Source organism: Balaenoptera physalus, assembly GCF_965194825.1.
Source record: "Balaenoptera physalus genome assembly, chromosome: 20".
NCBI lineage: Eukaryota > Metazoa > Chordata > Mammalia > Artiodactyla > Balaenopteridae > Balaenoptera > Balaenoptera physalus.
Window position 1 is genome coordinate 2,302,801 of NC_138901.1, and position 19,117 is coordinate 2,321,917.

The following is a 19,117-nucleotide window of genomic DNA, read 5'->3' on the forward strand; positions in this document are numbered from 1 at the left end:
AAAAAAATCTGATTACAAAATGGTCAAGGAATCTGAATAGACTTTTTTTTTTTTTTTCTTTAAATTTATGGCTGTGTTGGGTCTTTGTTTCTGTGCGAGGGCTTTCTCCACTTGTGGCAAGCGGGGGCCACTCTTCATCGCGGTGCGCAGGCCTCTCACTATCGCGGCCTCTCTTGTTGCGGAGCACAGGCTCCAGACGCGCAGGCTCAGTAATTGCGGCTCACGGGCCCAGCTGCTCTGCAGCATGTGGGATCCTCCCAGACCAGGGCTTGAACCCGTGTCCCCTGCATTGGCAGGCAGACTCTCAACCACTGCGCCACCAGGGAAACCCCAGACATTTTTAAAAGAAGACATACTTATGGCCAACAGACACATGAACAGATACTCAACATCACTAATCATCAGGGAAATGCACATCAAAACCACAATGAGATATCACCTCACACTTGTCAGAATGGCTCTTATCCAAAAGACAACAAATAGCAAGTGTCAGTGAGGATGTGGAGAAAAGGGAGCCCTCGTGCACTGTTGGTGGGAATGTAAATTGGTGCAGCCGCTGTGGAGAACAGTGTGGAGGTTCCTTAAAAACTTAAATTAAAAATAGAACTACCACACAATCCAGCAATTTTACTTCCGGATATTTTTCCAAAAAACCCCCAAAACTCTAATTCAAAAAGATGCATGCACCCCTATGATCAGAGCAGCACTATTTACAAGAGCCAGGACATGGAAGCCACCTAAGTGTCCATCAATAGATGAATGGATAAAGAAGATGTGGTGTATATACACAATGGACTACCACTCAGCCATAAAAAAGAATGAACTCTTGCCATTTGTGACAACAGGGATAGACCTAGAGGGTATTATGCTAAGTGAAATAAGACAGAGAAAGACAAATACTATATGATCTCATTTACGCGTGGAATCTAAAAAAGAAAACAAACGACCAAACAGAACAAAATGGAAACAGACTCAGATACAGAGAACAAACCAGTGGTTGCCAGAAGGGAGGGGGTGGGAGGACGAGAGAAATAGGTGAGGGAGATTAAGAGGGACAAACCTCCAGTTCCAAAATAAATGAGTCACGGGGATGAAATGTACAGCTTGGGGAATATAGTCAATGATATTGTAATTACTTTGTACAAAGACAGTAACTAGATTTACCATGGTGATCTTCTGTAATGCACAAAAATATTGAATTAGTATGTTGTGCACCTAGAACTCACACAGTGTTGTAGGTCAATTGGATTTCAATAATAATAATAATAATAATAATAAATGGGCACGTAATTTCATCACCTGTGTATACAATAAAATGTTTTTATCACACCACACACACACACACACACACACACACACACAGAGCTGGACTTTTTCCTGATACTCAGTCTGCATTCCTCCATATGTATAATCGCACTTACTTGAGGGTCTCCTAAAATGGCAATCCCGATGGTCAGCTTTCTTTTCTGACCTTCACTTAAATGTGTAGCAATATTATTCTGAATGTTCTGTATGTCCAACTCCAATAAAATTCTTTGTACCTAGACCAGAAAGATACAAACCTTGTAATCCAAGATGATGCATATTATGCAATTTTAACCATCTGTTAAAGTAGTATGTACATTTTAAAGGACCTCATTGCCTAAATTTTATTCGTAACAGGGCAGTAAATCACTGATTTAACATGGCAAATGGTTGGCAGTTCAGTGAACCCCGAGCACACCCGTCTACCTCTTGTTCCACTTCCTGTGGCGGAATCCCTTTTATTTTAGCAAACAGCCTGAGGTTTTCCTTCACAGTGAGCATGTCAAACTGAACATTGAATTGAGGACAAACACCAGTTATCTTTTGGATTTCCTCCAAGTCTTGCATTTCAGAGAGATTTTTATTATAGATGGTAACTGATCCTAAGAATGGAAGTTAAAAAATAATTTAACATTGGCAAGATAACACGATTTATTAATGTTTGGAGATCTTATTCAGGAATATATTGGCATATATTCAGAAATATCTAAAATAATGACTTTGTAATTTATTAACAACTACTAATTAGTCTTAACATAAATAGATGCTCAGAATAGTGTATATTTCCCTGGAGTATCACACAGCAATGGAATAAAGATAAAGATTTCCACAAAAATTTGGGAAATACAAAATACATATAAAACCTTACAAATCTGATAAACAGCTTTAGATAAACAAACATTATTTCCTCTTAAGCAGTTAAATTTAAACCTTAAAATGAGAAAGGCATACATATGCCCTCATTCTATTATCAGACATCTTGCCTTTGGGAAATATCTTTTTGCCCACCTTCTGTTGGAACAGACAATCCATTAAGGATGTTTAGCAAGGAAGATTTGCCAGCTCCACTGTGACCCAGAATTGCTGTGATTTGACCTTCGTATATGTCAAAGAACAAGCCTGTTTTTAGAATAAAATATTAACATTATAAACAAGAGGGCAATAGACAGGGCTGTTTCTAAAAACAGAACAAGACAATTTATTTTAATTGTGTATTCTGAAGCACTTCAATAGTTTAAAATATATAATATTCGGTATTCTCCTGGTTGCTAAAAAAACATGCTTACTGTAGAATATTTGAGAAATAAATACAATCACTTTGGAAGATAAAATCAAGGATAATTCCAAATATTAACATTGTAATAAACTTACATCCTTGCATTTGCATATATGAATATGTAAATATATATTCATAAACTTTGATCATACTTTATTTTTTCCTAGCCTGCCTTTTCAAATATTAAATCATAAACATTTTCCATGGCATTAATTACCTTCTAAAATATATTCACCAAAAATTTATATTTCTCCCTGAGCCCATTTTTCTATTCTTTTGTTATAAATGTTTTGCATTTACATGTCAATAGAAAAATCATTTAGCTAAGAATCCTTTGAGGTATTATTTTTTGTTCGTTTGTCTTACCACCAAGTGAAAAATCAAACTTTGTTATGGAAAGTTGTTGAACAGGGTAAGATGAAATTCTTAAGAATCTTATAATACATTATATCTAAACGATCAAATCCTTTCAATTAAATTAAGTGACCTACTTTCTAATGTTATTGAAATTAATGACTGGGCTGAAATTTCAGTTCATCTATTTTCTATCTGGATGATCTTGGATAAATGAAATTCTATAAGGTTTGGTTTACTCAGCTATTAAATGTGCTAGTAAAAATAATTATAAGTAAAGGGAAAATTCTTCCTGTTGTAATCCAATCCATTAAAACCCTCGTTTACAATTGGACTAAAAGATTCTAAAGATCATTGGAAGAATAAACTCAAATAATTAAGAAAATTTAAAGAACAGTATGAAATCAGTCTTGGCTACAAGATATTAAAATATATTGGAAAACCATGATAATTAAAATATTAGTAACAGTCATAGCAGTGGAGCAAATATAATAATTAAAATAATATATTACTGGTCCAGGATACACTGACCAATAGAACAAGAATAGAAACCTAAAAGGAACCAAAGTAAAGATAAGAAATAAAGATTAATGAAACAACCTTTCAAATTCATCAAAAAGATGAGTTAATTAATAAACAATATTGGGACAACTAAACAAGTTACATTAACGACTTTTATGTTTGTTTTTAAATTGGAAACAAAAATGTTTTCAAGGATAAGAGAAAAGTGACACTAGCTATCTTGGAAATGACATGTATTAACTGAAAAAAGAAATATAAGCCTCAGTTTCCTCATATGCAAAGTGGGAGAGACATTATGGATCTCACAGGATTAAAGGGAAAAAAGGAAAAAAAGTCCATGTATGTCATTTAGCATAGTTCCCAGCATACACTAAGTACTCAATAAACGTTAAACGTTTGTTGCTATTCTTACTGTTGTTGTTAATTACTGCTTATGGGAGTATGAATTTTTATAACCTTGGAAGGAAATAATTTGATATATGAACCAAGAATCTTAAGAATATAGCCCCATTTGAATAATTCTGCTTCTAGAAATTTTTATTCAGCAAATAATGATCTTTACAAAGATTGAGCAAGAAGGTGCATTATAGCTCTTTTTATGAGAGTGAAAAAATTGGAAACAAACGGAATTTCCTATACCAGCGTGTTAGTTAACTAAATCACGGGGTCCATACAATGGAGTGCTATTTAGCCCTGTTTAGCTAACAGGCTGCAGACAAGGGACTCAAAGGCACATTTTCAAGAATGTTCCAAGTGGCCACAGGCACCAGCTTCACGGGGTGAGGGGGCAGCTCCCGTCCTTACTTTCCAAAGAGTAACTCCAGCTGGTTGTTTCACATGTTTTCACATCTACCGATGCTCAATGTTTTTAAAGTTTTTAAGGTTCTGCTATTTTTTAAAATATAAGAAATCCTGCAGAAGTTGAAACTATTTAGACATATTGATGAGGGCAAAAGTAGTTCATAACGCGCTCTGGAAACTGAAATGATATATTTTAAAATATTTAACGTATCTTTGGCTAAAATTTAAAAAATGAAACCACAGACCTAGATAGTATTTGATAAGAATAAACTTAAATTTAAACTGTCAGAAAGAAATACATATGGGAGTCTTTCCACTTATCCATGTTAAATACATAATATAAGGTGACATTTTTAAAAGATGCAGAAGGGAATGTGAATAATAATAAAATTTTATCAACTAGGAAAAAACCCCAAAAACCAACTTGCTCACACAAGTACATTAAATTCCCAAAGGAAAGACGTAATCTCAAAGGAATAAGTAAAATTGAGTTAAGGGACCTGCACTTGTTAGAAAATAATTGCAATGTAAGCAAAATGGACCAAAGAACTCTCAACCTCTGAGAGGGTCTATGGCTCCTCCTTTTTTAAATTTTAAGGTTTCTGTCTCTTCTAAAAATACATTACATTCCTTCTAAAAATCATTATTCATAAGAGCAAGCTGTCCTCTATGAAATATAACCACTAACTCTGATGCTTGCTTAAAATGTTTTTAAATAAAAAAACTGCATTTGTGAGAACACTCAGTTTCAAATATGTTGGTTCACTAGAAATTATAAACCATGTTTGTCGTAGGGTATTGACTTGTGAAATTTAATTCATGGTCAAAGGTGTTACACGTCTTTGTGTTAATCTCACCAGTACACGTAAACTATGTAAATTCCCTGGCTAGTATAAAAAAAATGTATCCATTTTAAGTCTAGACATTAGCTCCTCATAGTGCAAATACAATAAAATATTGCTTATAGCAAATTCTTCTTTAAAAATGAAGAGGCATTTTTCACTGTATGATTCCATTTTTGTAGATTAATAGATCCATGAAACATCTGGAAGGATTTTACATCCAGGTCTTAATCATGGTTAATTTCCAGGTGGTGGAGTTAGGTTGTTTGTGTTTTTTTCTGTTTTGCTTATCCATATTCTCTAATTATTCACATTGAATTTTCTCCATTTTTTGTAATAAAGAAGTCAATGAAATGTTTTTCTTTACCTTTCAATACTTCCACTTTTCCAGTTTTTTCTTTATATTCTTTTTTAACATTTCTGATTCTGAAATAACAAAATGGGCACTTACTTAGACAACAGGAAAGTAAGAATAGTACAGCTCGTGAACACCCCGAGTGAGAGAGATGCAGCCAACTTTATGTGAAATAAGGGATGACATATAACAGCCCACTTAGAAAGACCAAGACTCATTTCTAATTAAACGTTTCCCCTGGGGGAGAAAATTAAGAGTCCCTCTAGAAAGTTACAATTAAATTACTAGTGTTTCACTTGGAAAAGTAGAATGCTCTGTAATTACCCTCACTTTCTTCCCCGAGTCTTAGAACATTTGGTGTTTGTTCCCCTGTGCAAGAGGCACTCATTTATCTGCACTCTTTAAGCATCATCTCCCATCCCCTTCAATCTTGGTCATTAATCAGACCCTCTGTCACCTGCATTTTCCATAGTTTCCTCCCTGAGAGCTTCTCTTTGGCTTCAAACTCTGCTTTAGATACAGTCAAATCTCCCTCCTCCCCTTAAGACAATTTTTCAAGCTAAAATGTAAACTTGCCATCTCCTCTCCCTCACGTGTCACTTCCTCCTCGGTCACGCTGGCTTCTGACCCCACTCCCCTGGTTGCTTCAGTGGGAAGCAACCTCTTCCTACTGAAAACATTCATGTCCTCCTGATGGCCAAATGCAACAAATACTTTTCCATCCTTACTTATTGGAGTAGGGGTCGCTATTGAGGACTCCTAATTTTCCTTGTTGAAAGTGTCTGCTTTCAAGGTAACGTTCAACTTTAATTTTTTTCTTCCTATTTTTCCAAAAGTTCCTTCTCTGTTTCCTTGTAGAGTACTCTTCTTTCACCAGACAGCACCTTGCTGTTCCACGGGGTTCTCTGTGTATATTATGGGTCTTCTCCTTCTAGACTCTGTCGATGGGCTATTTCATTGGTTCTCACGGTTTCAACACCAACCTAAAACTGACACCATCCTTTTCCCTGGGCTTTAGGCTCACACATCTAAAGGTTTGCTGGATTGCTTCATCCAAACATACACACACACACACACACACACACACACACACACACACACACACACATACACACCCCTCTAAATCAATGACTACCAAAGTTGAATGCACATTGGAATTTCAAAAGAAACTGATACAGGATGAAGCAGGAACCAGGCTCAGACAGATTAGCGATGTCACAACCATGTAAGATCACATACGATGAATCTTCGAGGTCAAAGGGAAACAGAGTTTAGTCACCCTCTTTTCTGAGCCTGAATCAGAATAAAGGTAAGGACATTTATTCAATCAGGATGCAGGTGATGGGCAGGGTTACAGCCAAGAGTCTGGAGATTTAAAAGAAAAAGGCTTCAAAACTGCTAAATCCGACAGGGTATTTTATTTCTGCCTTTCTTTGTGTAGTGGGACGCCATTGAAGTGAGGCTTTCATATTTTATTTTAAATAATAAACTTCTACCTGGGAGCGGCTGGCTCTTTTTGGATTTCAGAGATGACGGTAGCCATTCATGTTTGGAGCAGACATCCTGCCTGTGTTCTGGGCATGTTGCATGAATGGTGTAGTTACAGAAATGGACAGATGTGCAAACAAATGCCCCCAGAGAAGAAGGACTGGGTGGGGGTTGTGGGTGAGAGGGAGCAAGTTGTGAATGAAAAATAGATTTTTTTTTACAGAATGAAGATCTTGATTCTGGTTAGAACTCTGCAAGCTTTCCTCCACACTTACAGATACACAGAGCTGAAGGGCTACTCAGGAAAGAGGAAGAGGTCCTTAGTATATAAAGCAGGGACGCCTGGGAAAAAGGGAATCAGTATCTTAGTACCTTCTATATCCGTGCAAAATCAAATTCACCTGTTGGGATAGATTGCAGTAGACTTGACACTTGTCTAGCAGAGGGGAAGGGCAATGATTTTCCTAAGAAAAGGTCTCTGTGAAGAAAGACGTGGTAAGACTTGTGGATTGGGAAGGTCAATTGCAGGCCGTCTTGCAGTCCCAGAACCTGCTTCAGCAGTGACTGAAGATGCGGCATTGGTCACGGAAGAGCTATCCTGTGGGGCACCGAAGCCGACTTTGCTGCTTTGGTGTGGATCTGGGGTGAGCAGCCGCACAACGGAGCCAAAAGCTTGAGTGAACAGGCTTTGGATCAGATGACTTTCCCTTCCTGCCCCAGACCTCCATGCTGGCGAAGAATCCAGCAAACAGACAGGATGTCCAGAATCAACACCACACAGATTGGTCAGGGTTGCGGGGTAAGGGTGAGGACATTTTGCTTTGCTCTCCTTCACAGAAGTCGAAGAACAAGCATTTTTTCATCTATGTAAACTAACCTTAAGGCTCTCTTAGGAGACTGAATCTGAAAGTTATTGTCATGTGAATAGTAATGTAATTTTATATTTAGTGTTCTCTACTGGTAGAGAGGGACTGATGACACTGCGTCTGGGGAGACTGCCCCTCACTTGGCTCTTCTCTTGGATGAATGCTTTCCATCAAGCCCAGATTGGGAGGGGCTGTAGCCCCGCAGAACACTTAACAAACAATAGGCTCAGAAGTAGAAGGATGAAGCTTAGATACATAGGTTCAACCACGCTCCTAGAAACCCTTCACTTCCCAGCTATAGTCCCTTTTCTTCATCTTCCTTTGCCTCCGGACATCTCCTCAGTAGCTAGAGCTTGCGAGTATAGACTCTGGAGCCTGACTGGATTCCAACCTCAGCTCCTCTGTTAGGTTGACAGAGTGTGTGACATTGGGCAAGAGTCAACCTCTCAGTACTTCACTTCTCTCATTTGTAAAATGGGCAAAATAGAAGTGCCTGCCTTATAAGCTTTTTGTGAGAATTAAATGCATGTCCAGTACATAGTAAGCACTATGTGAATATCTGCTAAATAAATGCTTAATGTTTAAAACGTTCTCATTCTTTAACTTCAGTGCACATTAGGAAGATCTACAGGGCTCTTTAAAATCCACAGATACTTGGGTTCAAGCCCACTGTCCCTGAATTAGAATCCCTGGAGGTAGGGTCTGACAGCAGAGATACGTGAAAAGCTCCTCATATAAGTCTGTTACAAACAACCCTATAAAGTAGATGTTACTCTTGTTTCATAAAGGACACAGAGACTCAGAGAAACTAACTCATTTCTACAAGATTCCACATCAAATGAGAGGGGAGCGTGGTATTAAGATCTAAGAAATGTTGATTCCAAATTTCTTACTTCTTCCATTAGACCATATAAGCCAGACAAAACTATGAAGGAAGGGATTCAGAGAAAGAAAAGAGCAGCAATAAAACAGAGGTGGGGGACAAGAGACAGAAACAGGGAGGAGACAAGACGGAGGGTGAAGTGGTAATAGGGAACTATGTTCAATATCCTGGGATAAACCAAAACGGAAGGGAACGTGAAAAAGAGGGGATATATACGTAGAAGTGAATCACTTTGCTGTACGGCAGAAATTAACACAACATTGTAAATTAACTAGATTTCAATAAAATTTTTGAAAAATTCATTCACCTTGTGCCCGTATATTAGTGTATGTGTGATTACCTGATGGCTTCTTTTCCTTGGAATTCTGGAGCTACTGGTTCAAAATAATCATCAGAGGGGAACTCAGGATCTACTTCTTTCTGAATGACCTTACTATCAGTCCTTTGGTGTTGGAAACAAGATGATGAGTTCAGGAAAAATAATGGAGAGTAACGGTGCTCATTTCCATCTAATTAATCAAGAGGCAATAAAATGTTTGTTCAGTAACATGAAAACAATGAGCAAGGAAGCCTTATTCAGAACAGTATAGAATGTCTTGGATGTTTAAGCATCATAAAGAAATTCTTTGCTTTCTAACTTCCTATTATTGAGAAGAAAGCTTGAGAGTGAAGAAAACAATGAAAATTAAAATTATTACAAAAGTTAAACAATATAATAGAACTTTTGATGAAGTATAAATCAAAGGTTTGAATAAAATGTGTTCTAAAAGGTGTTTAGAATTATGATTAAATCAAACATTGGCCGGGAAAAGCCTTAATATGGCACATAAAAATAATTTTAAATATGTTTGTGAACTTAAGAAATCACTTGACCCAACAATATGATTGAACATAATACGGAAATCTATATGGTATATGAATAAAAAGTACATGGGGAAATTAATTTGTTCAGGATGAATATATGGTCATGCTCTAGATTTTAAAAAATGAAATAGTATTTATTATTAAGGGTTTTCAGATATTAACCAGAAGTGATAAAAAGACAGAAATACATACAAATAAATACATAGGAACGTATACGACAAACTTAAATACAGTCAAAGTGGAAGGAACATAAAAAATAAGATATATAAGTAAGATTTTGCAAGGAAAAAGCATTCTGATTCTAGTATATGTGCAGGAATTCTAGGCTTATGTGAAATTTTTAGTTGTTTACAAGATAAAGAAAATCTAACTGGGTAATATACTTCTGTAAATATGAGCAATATATAGAAAGTTTAAAGAATAATGATGAAATCATCCTCTGTAATTTTCATTTGTTATCTCCTTAAATGATGCACAAATGGCCCTCCCATAAACAGAGGCGAGTGAGGAAAACACTGATTATCTTCCACCTTAGGTCCTGTCCAGCTGCACTTAGTTTACAATCTACCCTTCTTCTTGTAAGAGGAACAAATTCTTATTAGGAAGCAATTTCACCATACAATGGCCCTACGCTAATCAAAATCATCTTAAGAACTAATTTATTTCCACTCGTTCTGATACAAATCCTAAATATCATTCTTTGAAAACACTTTCAGGGATCCTTGAAAAGATTAACATTATTTAACACTATATAATTATAATATGCATTAAAATTATCACTACTGTATACCACTATATTACATTCAGAAGAATAATTATTTTTATATAACAGTTCCTTCAGACCATTAAAACTAAGAAGTAGAAAGAACTCATTCAGCCTGTGATGGGAAATATTTGTCATTCTTCATTTCTTAAAATATATTTATATAACCTTAACAAAAAAATCTTCAATGTGCTCAATATCTGAGGATGTCAGAGTAAAACCCATTATTACTTACAGGGTAAGATTTTGTCAAAGTATAACGCCAACACCAAGTACAAAAGAGCATCAAAAGCCAATATGGAAAAAGTTGCTATCATTATATATGAGTCCCCTGAAGTGTCAGGAAAAATTACACCATTCATATTATAATCCAGGTGGATAATCTAAGATTCAAACAGAATAATAATAAATATTTAAATTAAATAAAAATAATTCAGTGTAGCAGCAAGAATTATCATTTTATTAAGTAGCTTTTTCAAGAAGCCCTCATAATGAAGCTATTAGTGAAACTATTTCTATTTTACAGTAATCAAAGGAATATTAGAAGGAAATACCGATTTTTAAAAATACAGTGTTTTAGTAACAGGAATTTAATTTATAATACCTTTGTTTTTTTCATAAAGTCATCACAGTATTGCAAACTATCTACTCCATGCAACAAAGAAATATAAATTTTAGAAAGAATATGAAGAATTCTTTGAAGTTTCTTATTAGGATGATAAGAGATCTATCTCTTTTCCTAGTTATTACTATAAATAAAGATTTGTATTTATAATTTTGCCATGTAATAATAGTACCATGTTCTAGGCACTGTTCTAAGTGCTTTTTATATTATCCCATTTAATCTTCATTATAATCATATAAGATAGGACTTATTATTTCTCATCTGCATTTTACATATGATGAAACTGAGGCACAGAGAAGTTGGGTAGATTAGCCAGATGAGGTCAAAATCACATAGTGAAGAGTGATAAAGCTAGACTCAGAATACAGGAAGTCCAGCTCCCAAGCCTAGTTCCTCACCCTAGATACTCTACAACTTCTCAGTTTATGTTAAGATTGTTAACATTTCATGACAAAATTGAGTTTATTCTAGGAATGCAAGGGTGGATCAACATTTGAAGATCAATCAATGTAATTCAAAATAAAACAGACTGAAGCAGAAATAATGTAATTAATCTAATAACGGCAGAAAAAGCAATTGACAAAATTCAGTGTCCACTTATAATAAAGTCTCTTTACAAACTAAGAAGATAGGAGGTCTTCTTTAATCTGGTGAATTCAATGTAGGAAGACCAACACCAAAAACCATGCTTAACTGTGAAATGTTGAAATCTTTTTTCCCCCCTGCATTTCTATTCAATGTTGTATATACTAAAGGTCCCAACCTGTGCAGTAAGGCAAGAAAAATAAATAAATGGCATAAGGACAAAATAAGCCATCATTATTTGTAGACATCATGACTAAAAATAAGGAAATCCCAAGATAAAACCCAGAAAAATACTAGATTTAACAAAAGAACTACGTTATACAGCAGAAACTAACACACCATTGTAAAGCAATTATACTCCAATAAAGATGTTAAAAAAAAAAAGAATATAGCAATGATAGTGGACACAATACCAATGTACAGAAATCAATTGCATCTCTCTACATTAGCAACAAACATTTAAAAGTAAGAATTTAAACATAAACGCTATCTATAATGGCATTAGAAGTATCAAAAAACAACCTTTGGAATAAATCAAGCAAAAAAGGGCAAGGATCTATACAGAAAACTGAAACAGTTACTAAGGAGAAATGAATGTGGAGATAAAATGTGTTCATGACCAAAACCAAGTGTCAGTTTCCCCAAAGCGATTGAAAAATTCAACTGCACCAAAATCCCAACAGCTTTGAGCACATCTACTGTGTGTATATGTGTGTGTATATATATATATATATATATATATATATATATATATATATATAAAAATATATATATATTTATTTATATATATATATATATATAACTTGTTAAGTTAATTCTAAAATTTTCATCATTTCTAAGAACCTAGAAGACACTCTCTTGAAAAAGAAAATAAGATTTTCTTTTAAAAAGAAAAGAAAGTAAAATTGTTACCACCAGATATCAAGACATATTATAAAGCAAAACAATTGAGACAATGTGGTATCAGTGCAAGGACAGACAGATGGGTCAGGACATGATTGGTTCAGTTGTGACAAAGGAAATACTGCAGTTCACGCAACTTCATCAACAATCAGGAAAATGCAAATTAACACCACAATGATATATCATTACTTATCTGCCAGAATGGCTAAAATTTCAAAGACTAACAATACCAAATGTTGGTGAAGATTTGGAGCAAATGAAACTCTGAAACACTGTTGGTGCAAAAGTAAAGAACTGCAATCACTTTGGAAAAATATTTGATAGTAACTATGAAGATTAAGAGATTCATACTCTAGCGCTAGATATACATACACTGTTCAACTCCCAAACATATACCAAACAGAATTGAATACACATATTTACTAGGAAATATGTGTAAGAATTTATTGGCAAGTTATTAATAACAGTCAGAAGCTGGAAAATATTTTTGTCCATCAAAAGAGAATAGTATATTCACACAATAGAATACTATAAAAACCATACTACAGCTACACGTAAATTGTATATGTAAAAACATAATGTTGAGTGAAAAAAGCCAGATCTTCAAAAATCACTTTGTACAATATCACCTATATAAAGTTAAAAATAGGCAAAACTAAAAAATTGTATTTAGGAACACATACTTAGATGATAATGAAAAACAAGGTGGTGATTATCATAAACCTTCTACCATTTAGGAGGAAGGAGTGTTTAGAAATCCTTCTGGGGTTTTGTCCACATTCTATTTCTTGATCGAGTTCATGAGTACTTTGATTCACTTAAATTATTTATTAAACTGTAAATTTATGTCTTGAAAGTTTTTCATATTTGAGGTTTCAAAAAGAGGCTTAAACAACAATTCTTAACAAACTAGCAGAATGCTTTCATTATGTGATAAGAGAAGAAAGGTCAATATTTACATATAGGAAAAATGCTAGAAGAAAGTACTTCAAAGTGAAAATACATCTGAGAAAGGAAAATCTGGAAGAATTATCTGAAAGAATTTTTTCTTCAAGTTTCCTTGTGAGAGGACAATTTTTCTGCAATGTAATAATAACATTTTCAAATTTAGCTTTAGAGTAGAATTGTTTAGAATAAAAGCTCTTAATCTGAAAGTACTGATTATGAAGATCATGAAGTGTCTAGTTCTTTTGAAAATTCAATAATAAACCGATTAACTATGATCTCACCTGGTTAATTCCAGCAGTGAAGGCAAAGGGGCTACAAATACTGAAAATCCATTCCAAAGGTGACGGCAGTTGTCTATAAAATGCAGTGAATCCCACACCCCCCCAAAAGAGAGTGAGGACAAACACAAGCAAACTGGTGAGGATAGTTTTCTTTAACAGCACAGTCATCAGGAATGCCAAAGCTATCTGAAAGAGAGAGAAGGCATTGCATAGACTGACAGTCATTGGTAGCACCTTAAAATAAGGATCTTCATATCGTAACATAAGTATTTATCACGGAGACAGCGATGAACAATATTAAGGTATAATTATGCTCAGTCCTTCTCTCAGCCTCTTTGTAAAGAGAATCCTTATTTGCCCTACTCAAACGCTGGGTTTTTGTTGCCAAGGAAAGAGCGGGGAAAGCTGCAGGAAGAGCTGAGGAAAGGTTAGAAATGCAGACTTGGAAAGACAGACAGAAACTAAATTAATATATTAACAAAGAGCGTCTACATACGCTCTGCAGAAAACACCCTGGAGGGTGGGAGAAATTAGAGGCTCTTGTTCAGAGAAGGAAGAGGGGGTTACATGGGAAGTCAGAGCAGGGTGAACAGGGCAAAGAGGTGTGAAAAACTACCACATGATGGGGAACCACTGGGAAAAAAGATGGGTCCAGCCGTTAAGAGCATCCTTATTAATCATCTAGAAAAGTCCTAGATAGTTTTACAGTCAAAATAATTTTTAGATGCATAATTTCATTAATTCAGACCTTGATGCAAAAAATAGGTCCAATTTTATTTAGGTTACATCATTTTCTCATACTCATAAAGACTTTCTCAAGCAAACACACACACACACACACATGCACACACATGCACACACATGAAAGAAGCTGCTATAGTTGCCTGCTGAGACATTAATTTTTGCTATATATAACTAAGACCTAAAGCAGAGAAAATGGTAATAAATGTATGAACTTACCAAAGATAAGCCATATAAGAAAAAGAGGGTAAATATAACCATGAAGCCCGTCATGATGATAATTTGGGTAGATATTATGATAATTGTAATGATTATAGAAGTAATGAAGATGAAACCAGCATAGATTAAACCCCAGGAGAGCCTAAATAAAGACAAATATTATTTCAGTTGTTTTAACTTTATTATGAAATATTTAAAACATACAAAAATATCTAAAGAATAATACAATGATTACCATGGTACCTGCCACCTAGATTAATAACTAGAATATTACTAATATTACAATGGCTGTGCTGGTGCCATGGCTAGGTATCAGCTCTGTATTCAAGTATTATATAAATAATGTGAACATGCATAAACAGTATCATCTTGTCTGTATTCTCCTGCAACTTGCCTTTATCCACAACATGTACAATATTACACACTGCAGTATAACATTTCATTGTATAAATATATCTCAGTGTTCTCCTGCCCATGGACATTTAGGTTGTTTCCAATTTTTATTTCTAATGCAATGTTGCTAAAAATATTCTTGTATTTGCCTTTTTGGGGAAAGTACACAAAATAATTTCTTTAAGGTGAAATTGCTGAAATAAAGGAGATTAGCATTTTTGTACCTTCAGCTTTATTATATATTACCAAAGTGTTCTAATTATAAAACTGGAAGGAAACTTAACAACTTCTGATCAATCAAGTAACCATGGATGTACTGGGGGCAGATGATCACTTGACCGTTCTTGACGACCTCAGCCAGCAGCACCTCCACCCTCCCTAGTTGCAGAAAATTGAAATTTCATAACTGTACTAAGCCCATTCCAGTCTTGCTATTCCTATTCATGACTGCTTTATTTAAACCAATATAGCTTATGGCACACCCTTAAGTGTTCACACTGTTTTGCTTTAAATGTGCTAGTGTTCACATTTTTATGAAGTGGTTATTAGAAATAGCAGTCAATCTAAGAGGCCTACAGGGTGTTTTAGTCCAAGCTTCTCATTTTACAGATGAGTAAACTGCAGTTTGTATTCCTAGTTAATGGGCATACTCAAGGTCAACAACGTAAATCAATAACAAAGCTAAGATAGCAGCTGTAGGCTTTCGTTCAGCCCAGAGCTCTTTCTTCTACATAAAATTGCCTAATAATAATTCAACTGCTGGAAAAAACAGCAAAAGTATTAAACCAGGAACTTGCATTAATATGTTTCAATAGAACATGTTTAATTATTGCTTATTTGACTTCTTTTTAAAATTTCACGTCATTACAATGATTCAGACTGTGTTAGAACATCGGCGTTCTTGGAAAAGCACGCCGCAGTCTGCAGAATTCACTTTCTGAGTAAAGAAGGGAACTGCCATAGGTAGGAACTGAAAAACCATAGGGTAAGGGAACTACAAATGAAGGAAGTTAAAACATTACCTAGAAAAAGGAACTTATTGCAGAGGGTTGAGGGGATGTTAATAAATCTATGAAAATCTTCAGGATAAAACAATTTCAGATATCACATTTATAGAATAAATATTGACTACATTTCACATTTATGGCATTAGTAAAAAACAAAACGAAACAAAACCGGGGGTGGTGTGCTGCAAAACTTATTTCCAGTAGACACTCTGTACTTAATAAAAACGTTTCAGAATTTTTTTCCTTCTTAGTTTTAAGGACACATATTCATTTTGCTAAATTTTAGGTTGCATGCATACTAAGGAGCATTTATCCTGAGGAGAAATCCACATCTAAATAACCAGTACTTTCTGATTTTAACCTAGAGTTGGCTTGTACCTACCTGTTCCAAGGTGACTGCAGGGATGCTGTCCCACAGGACAAGCCCTGGGCTGAAAGACGGTCATTTTTCCATCGTTCCGCTCTCTCTTCCCTCCTAACAAACGCCAACCATTCCTTTGTATTCCCCAAGCTTCCACCGCAAAATCACTCCTCTCCTCTCTTTTTTTATTTCAAGACCCAGTTTCCTCTTTTCCTATTTCACAGTTCAGTTATATTAGAATTAAAACTCTCTCTGTTAATAAAATATACTTCATAGAAATTTTTAAATTTCCTAGACCTTAATTTTATTTCAGGGAACATGTATCTTGCAAAGGATTGTTCAGTAAATAGTCCCTCATCCATTCCAGAGAGTACCACATCCGTAAAGAGTATTTTCTTGATATGGGGAGTATACAAGAAATATCTCCCAGGATTCAACATTGGAAAATGCTAGGTTTCTTTTAGGGTAAAGCAAACAGATTATTTTTCTTTTTTTCTTTTCCTAGACAGTATGAATTTTGTGACTGATGGTATTGCAGAATTCTCTGCCTTGGCCTCTTAGAAGCTTAGAACTTGTATGATTTGCATATTTATCTGTTAATATTACCTATTTATTATTTTGCTAAATCTTTGTTTCTACTCATCATTTATTTTTATTATAATACAAATACATGCATAGATACATACATACATGATAAATATGTTGAAATACATGTTTTAAAATCACTTTAAATCATTTGTAAAATGGAGCAAGATATGATATAAATATATCAATATATGAAGCAAATGCTCTCATTAAGTGCTTCTTATATGCCAGCCTATGTGCTGGGCACCTTTATAGGTTATCTCAACTCCAACATATGTTATTTAGTTGCTCCAAAAAATATACCCCAAGTTACCCAATCTCGGAACAGAGGCTTGCCATTATAGGATCATACTTTCTTCAACAAGAGGAAGTGTAGAGAAATCAAGTGATAACTATGGGTAGACCAAGCAGGAGAGTTGACATTAGGGCACTGGGCACATGAAAATATGTTCCACATCACTAATTATTAGAGAAATGCAAATGAAAACTACAATGAGGTATCACCTCACACCAGTCAGAATGGCCATCACCAAACAATCTACAAACAATAAATGCTGGAGAGGGTGTGGAGACAAGGGAACCCTCTTGCACTGTTGGTGGGAATGTAAATTGATACAGCCACTATGGAGAACAGTATGGAGGTTCCTTAAAAAACTAAAAATAGAGTTGCCATATGATCCCGCAATCCCACTCCTGGGCATATATCCAGAGAAAATCATAATTCAAAAAGACACATGCACCCCAATGTTCACAGTAGCACTAGTTATAATAGCCAGGTCATGGAAGCAACCTAAATGTCCATCGACAGAGGAATGGATAAAGAAGATGTGGTACGTAGGTACAATGGAATATTACTCAGCCATAAAAAAGAATGAAATAATGCCATTTGCAGCAACATGGATGGACCTAGAGATTGTCATACTGAGTGAAGTAAGTCAGAAAGAGAAAGACAAATATCATATGATATTGCTTATATGTGCAATCTAGAAAAATGGTACAAATGAACTTATTTACAAAACAGAAATAAAGTCACAGACGTAGAAAACAAACTTATGGTTACCAGGGGGAAAAGCGGGGGCGGGGGGGTATAACCTGTGAGACTGGGATTGACATACACACACTATTATATATAAAATAGGTAACTCATAAGGACCTACTGTAGAGTGCAGGGAACTCTACTCAGTACTCTGTAATGACCTATATGGGAAAAGAATCTAAAAAAGAGTGGATACCCGTATCTGTATAACTGATTCACTTTGTTGCACACCTGAAACTAACACAGCACTGTAAATCAACTACACTCCAATAAAAATTTTTTAAAAAATTAGGGCTCCTGGGTTTGAGTCCCTGCACACAACATCCATTTGACAACGCGCAGCTCTTTTTCATTCTCTGTGATCTTACTGGCACCTCTATCATAGCATTGGCTTAACATGCTTATGGCACAGAAAAAGTGCCGGGCAAATTATAATCACGATCTTGCAGAGCAAAACTTAACAAAGACTAAACTGAAAAGTCGGAACAACGCCAACAGCAAAGTAGGCAATGTGTCAAGTTGAAATCATTGTGTTCTGGAACAGTAACACATTTTCGCTGCTTCCGAATTTCTCTGTTTACTCATTTGCACTACTTGAGTCAGTCACTCACCAGAACGCTGAATCTTGTAGACCCATCATTTTCATCAAATCCTTATACTTTTTTCTCTCTTTTGTAACATTGAGTGATAAGAAATATATAAATGGGGAAAAGTAAAGCAAGCAGTAAAAAATGAACATCTCATTTTGAAGGTTCTCTTTAAAAATAAAGGGTAATGTCTTCATATTTATAGCAGTAACTGACATCAACTCCTCCATCACATAGTGATTCGTCGTGATCTAAAGAAGGGTTCAAATGAACAAAATTGTTAATTAAAGTATAGAAACTGGTGAAATCTGAATAAGCTATGGGGATTGTACCAATGTACATTTCCTGGTTTTAATACTGTTCTGTGGTTATGCAAGATGTTACTTTCAGGAGACACTAGATGAACGGCACATGGGCCTCCTTGTACGTTGTTGTTGAAATTTCCTGCCATTCTATAACTAGTTGAAAATTTAAGGTTAAGAAAAAAAGTAATGTGCTCCTTTGCCTAAAATTCAATTTCACCATTT

The 19,117-nt window shown here is 35.2% G+C and overlaps 1 protein-coding gene across 5 annotated transcripts in view; it reads right to left on the reverse strand.

Annotated features, from left to right (window-relative positions):
* Positions 1-19,117, reverse strand: part of LOC309650925 (ATP-binding cassette sub-family A member 6-like) — a 66,789-nt gene that overhangs the window by 35,170 nt on the left and 12,502 nt on the right. For all 5 annotated transcript variants that reach the window (XM_082442931.1, XM_082442930.1, XM_082442934.1 and 2 more), the window contains 9 exons: positions 18,615-18,841; positions 14,622-14,763; positions 13,662-13,847; positions 10,555-10,702; positions 9,033-9,201; positions 5,468-5,526; positions 2,314-2,424; positions 1,732-1,907; positions 1,422-1,541 (listed from right to left, as the gene is read on the reverse strand). In XM_082442931.1, coding sequence (XP_082299057.1) covers positions 1,422-1,541; positions 1,732-1,907; positions 2,314-2,424; positions 5,468-5,526; positions 9,033-9,201; positions 10,555-10,702; positions 13,662-13,847; positions 14,622-14,763; positions 18,615-18,841 — 1,338 coding nt within the window. The remainder of the gene's footprint in view (positions 1-1,421; positions 1,542-1,731; positions 1,908-2,313; positions 2,425-5,467; positions 5,527-9,032; positions 9,202-10,554; positions 10,703-13,661; positions 13,848-14,621; positions 14,764-18,614; positions 18,842-19,117) is intronic.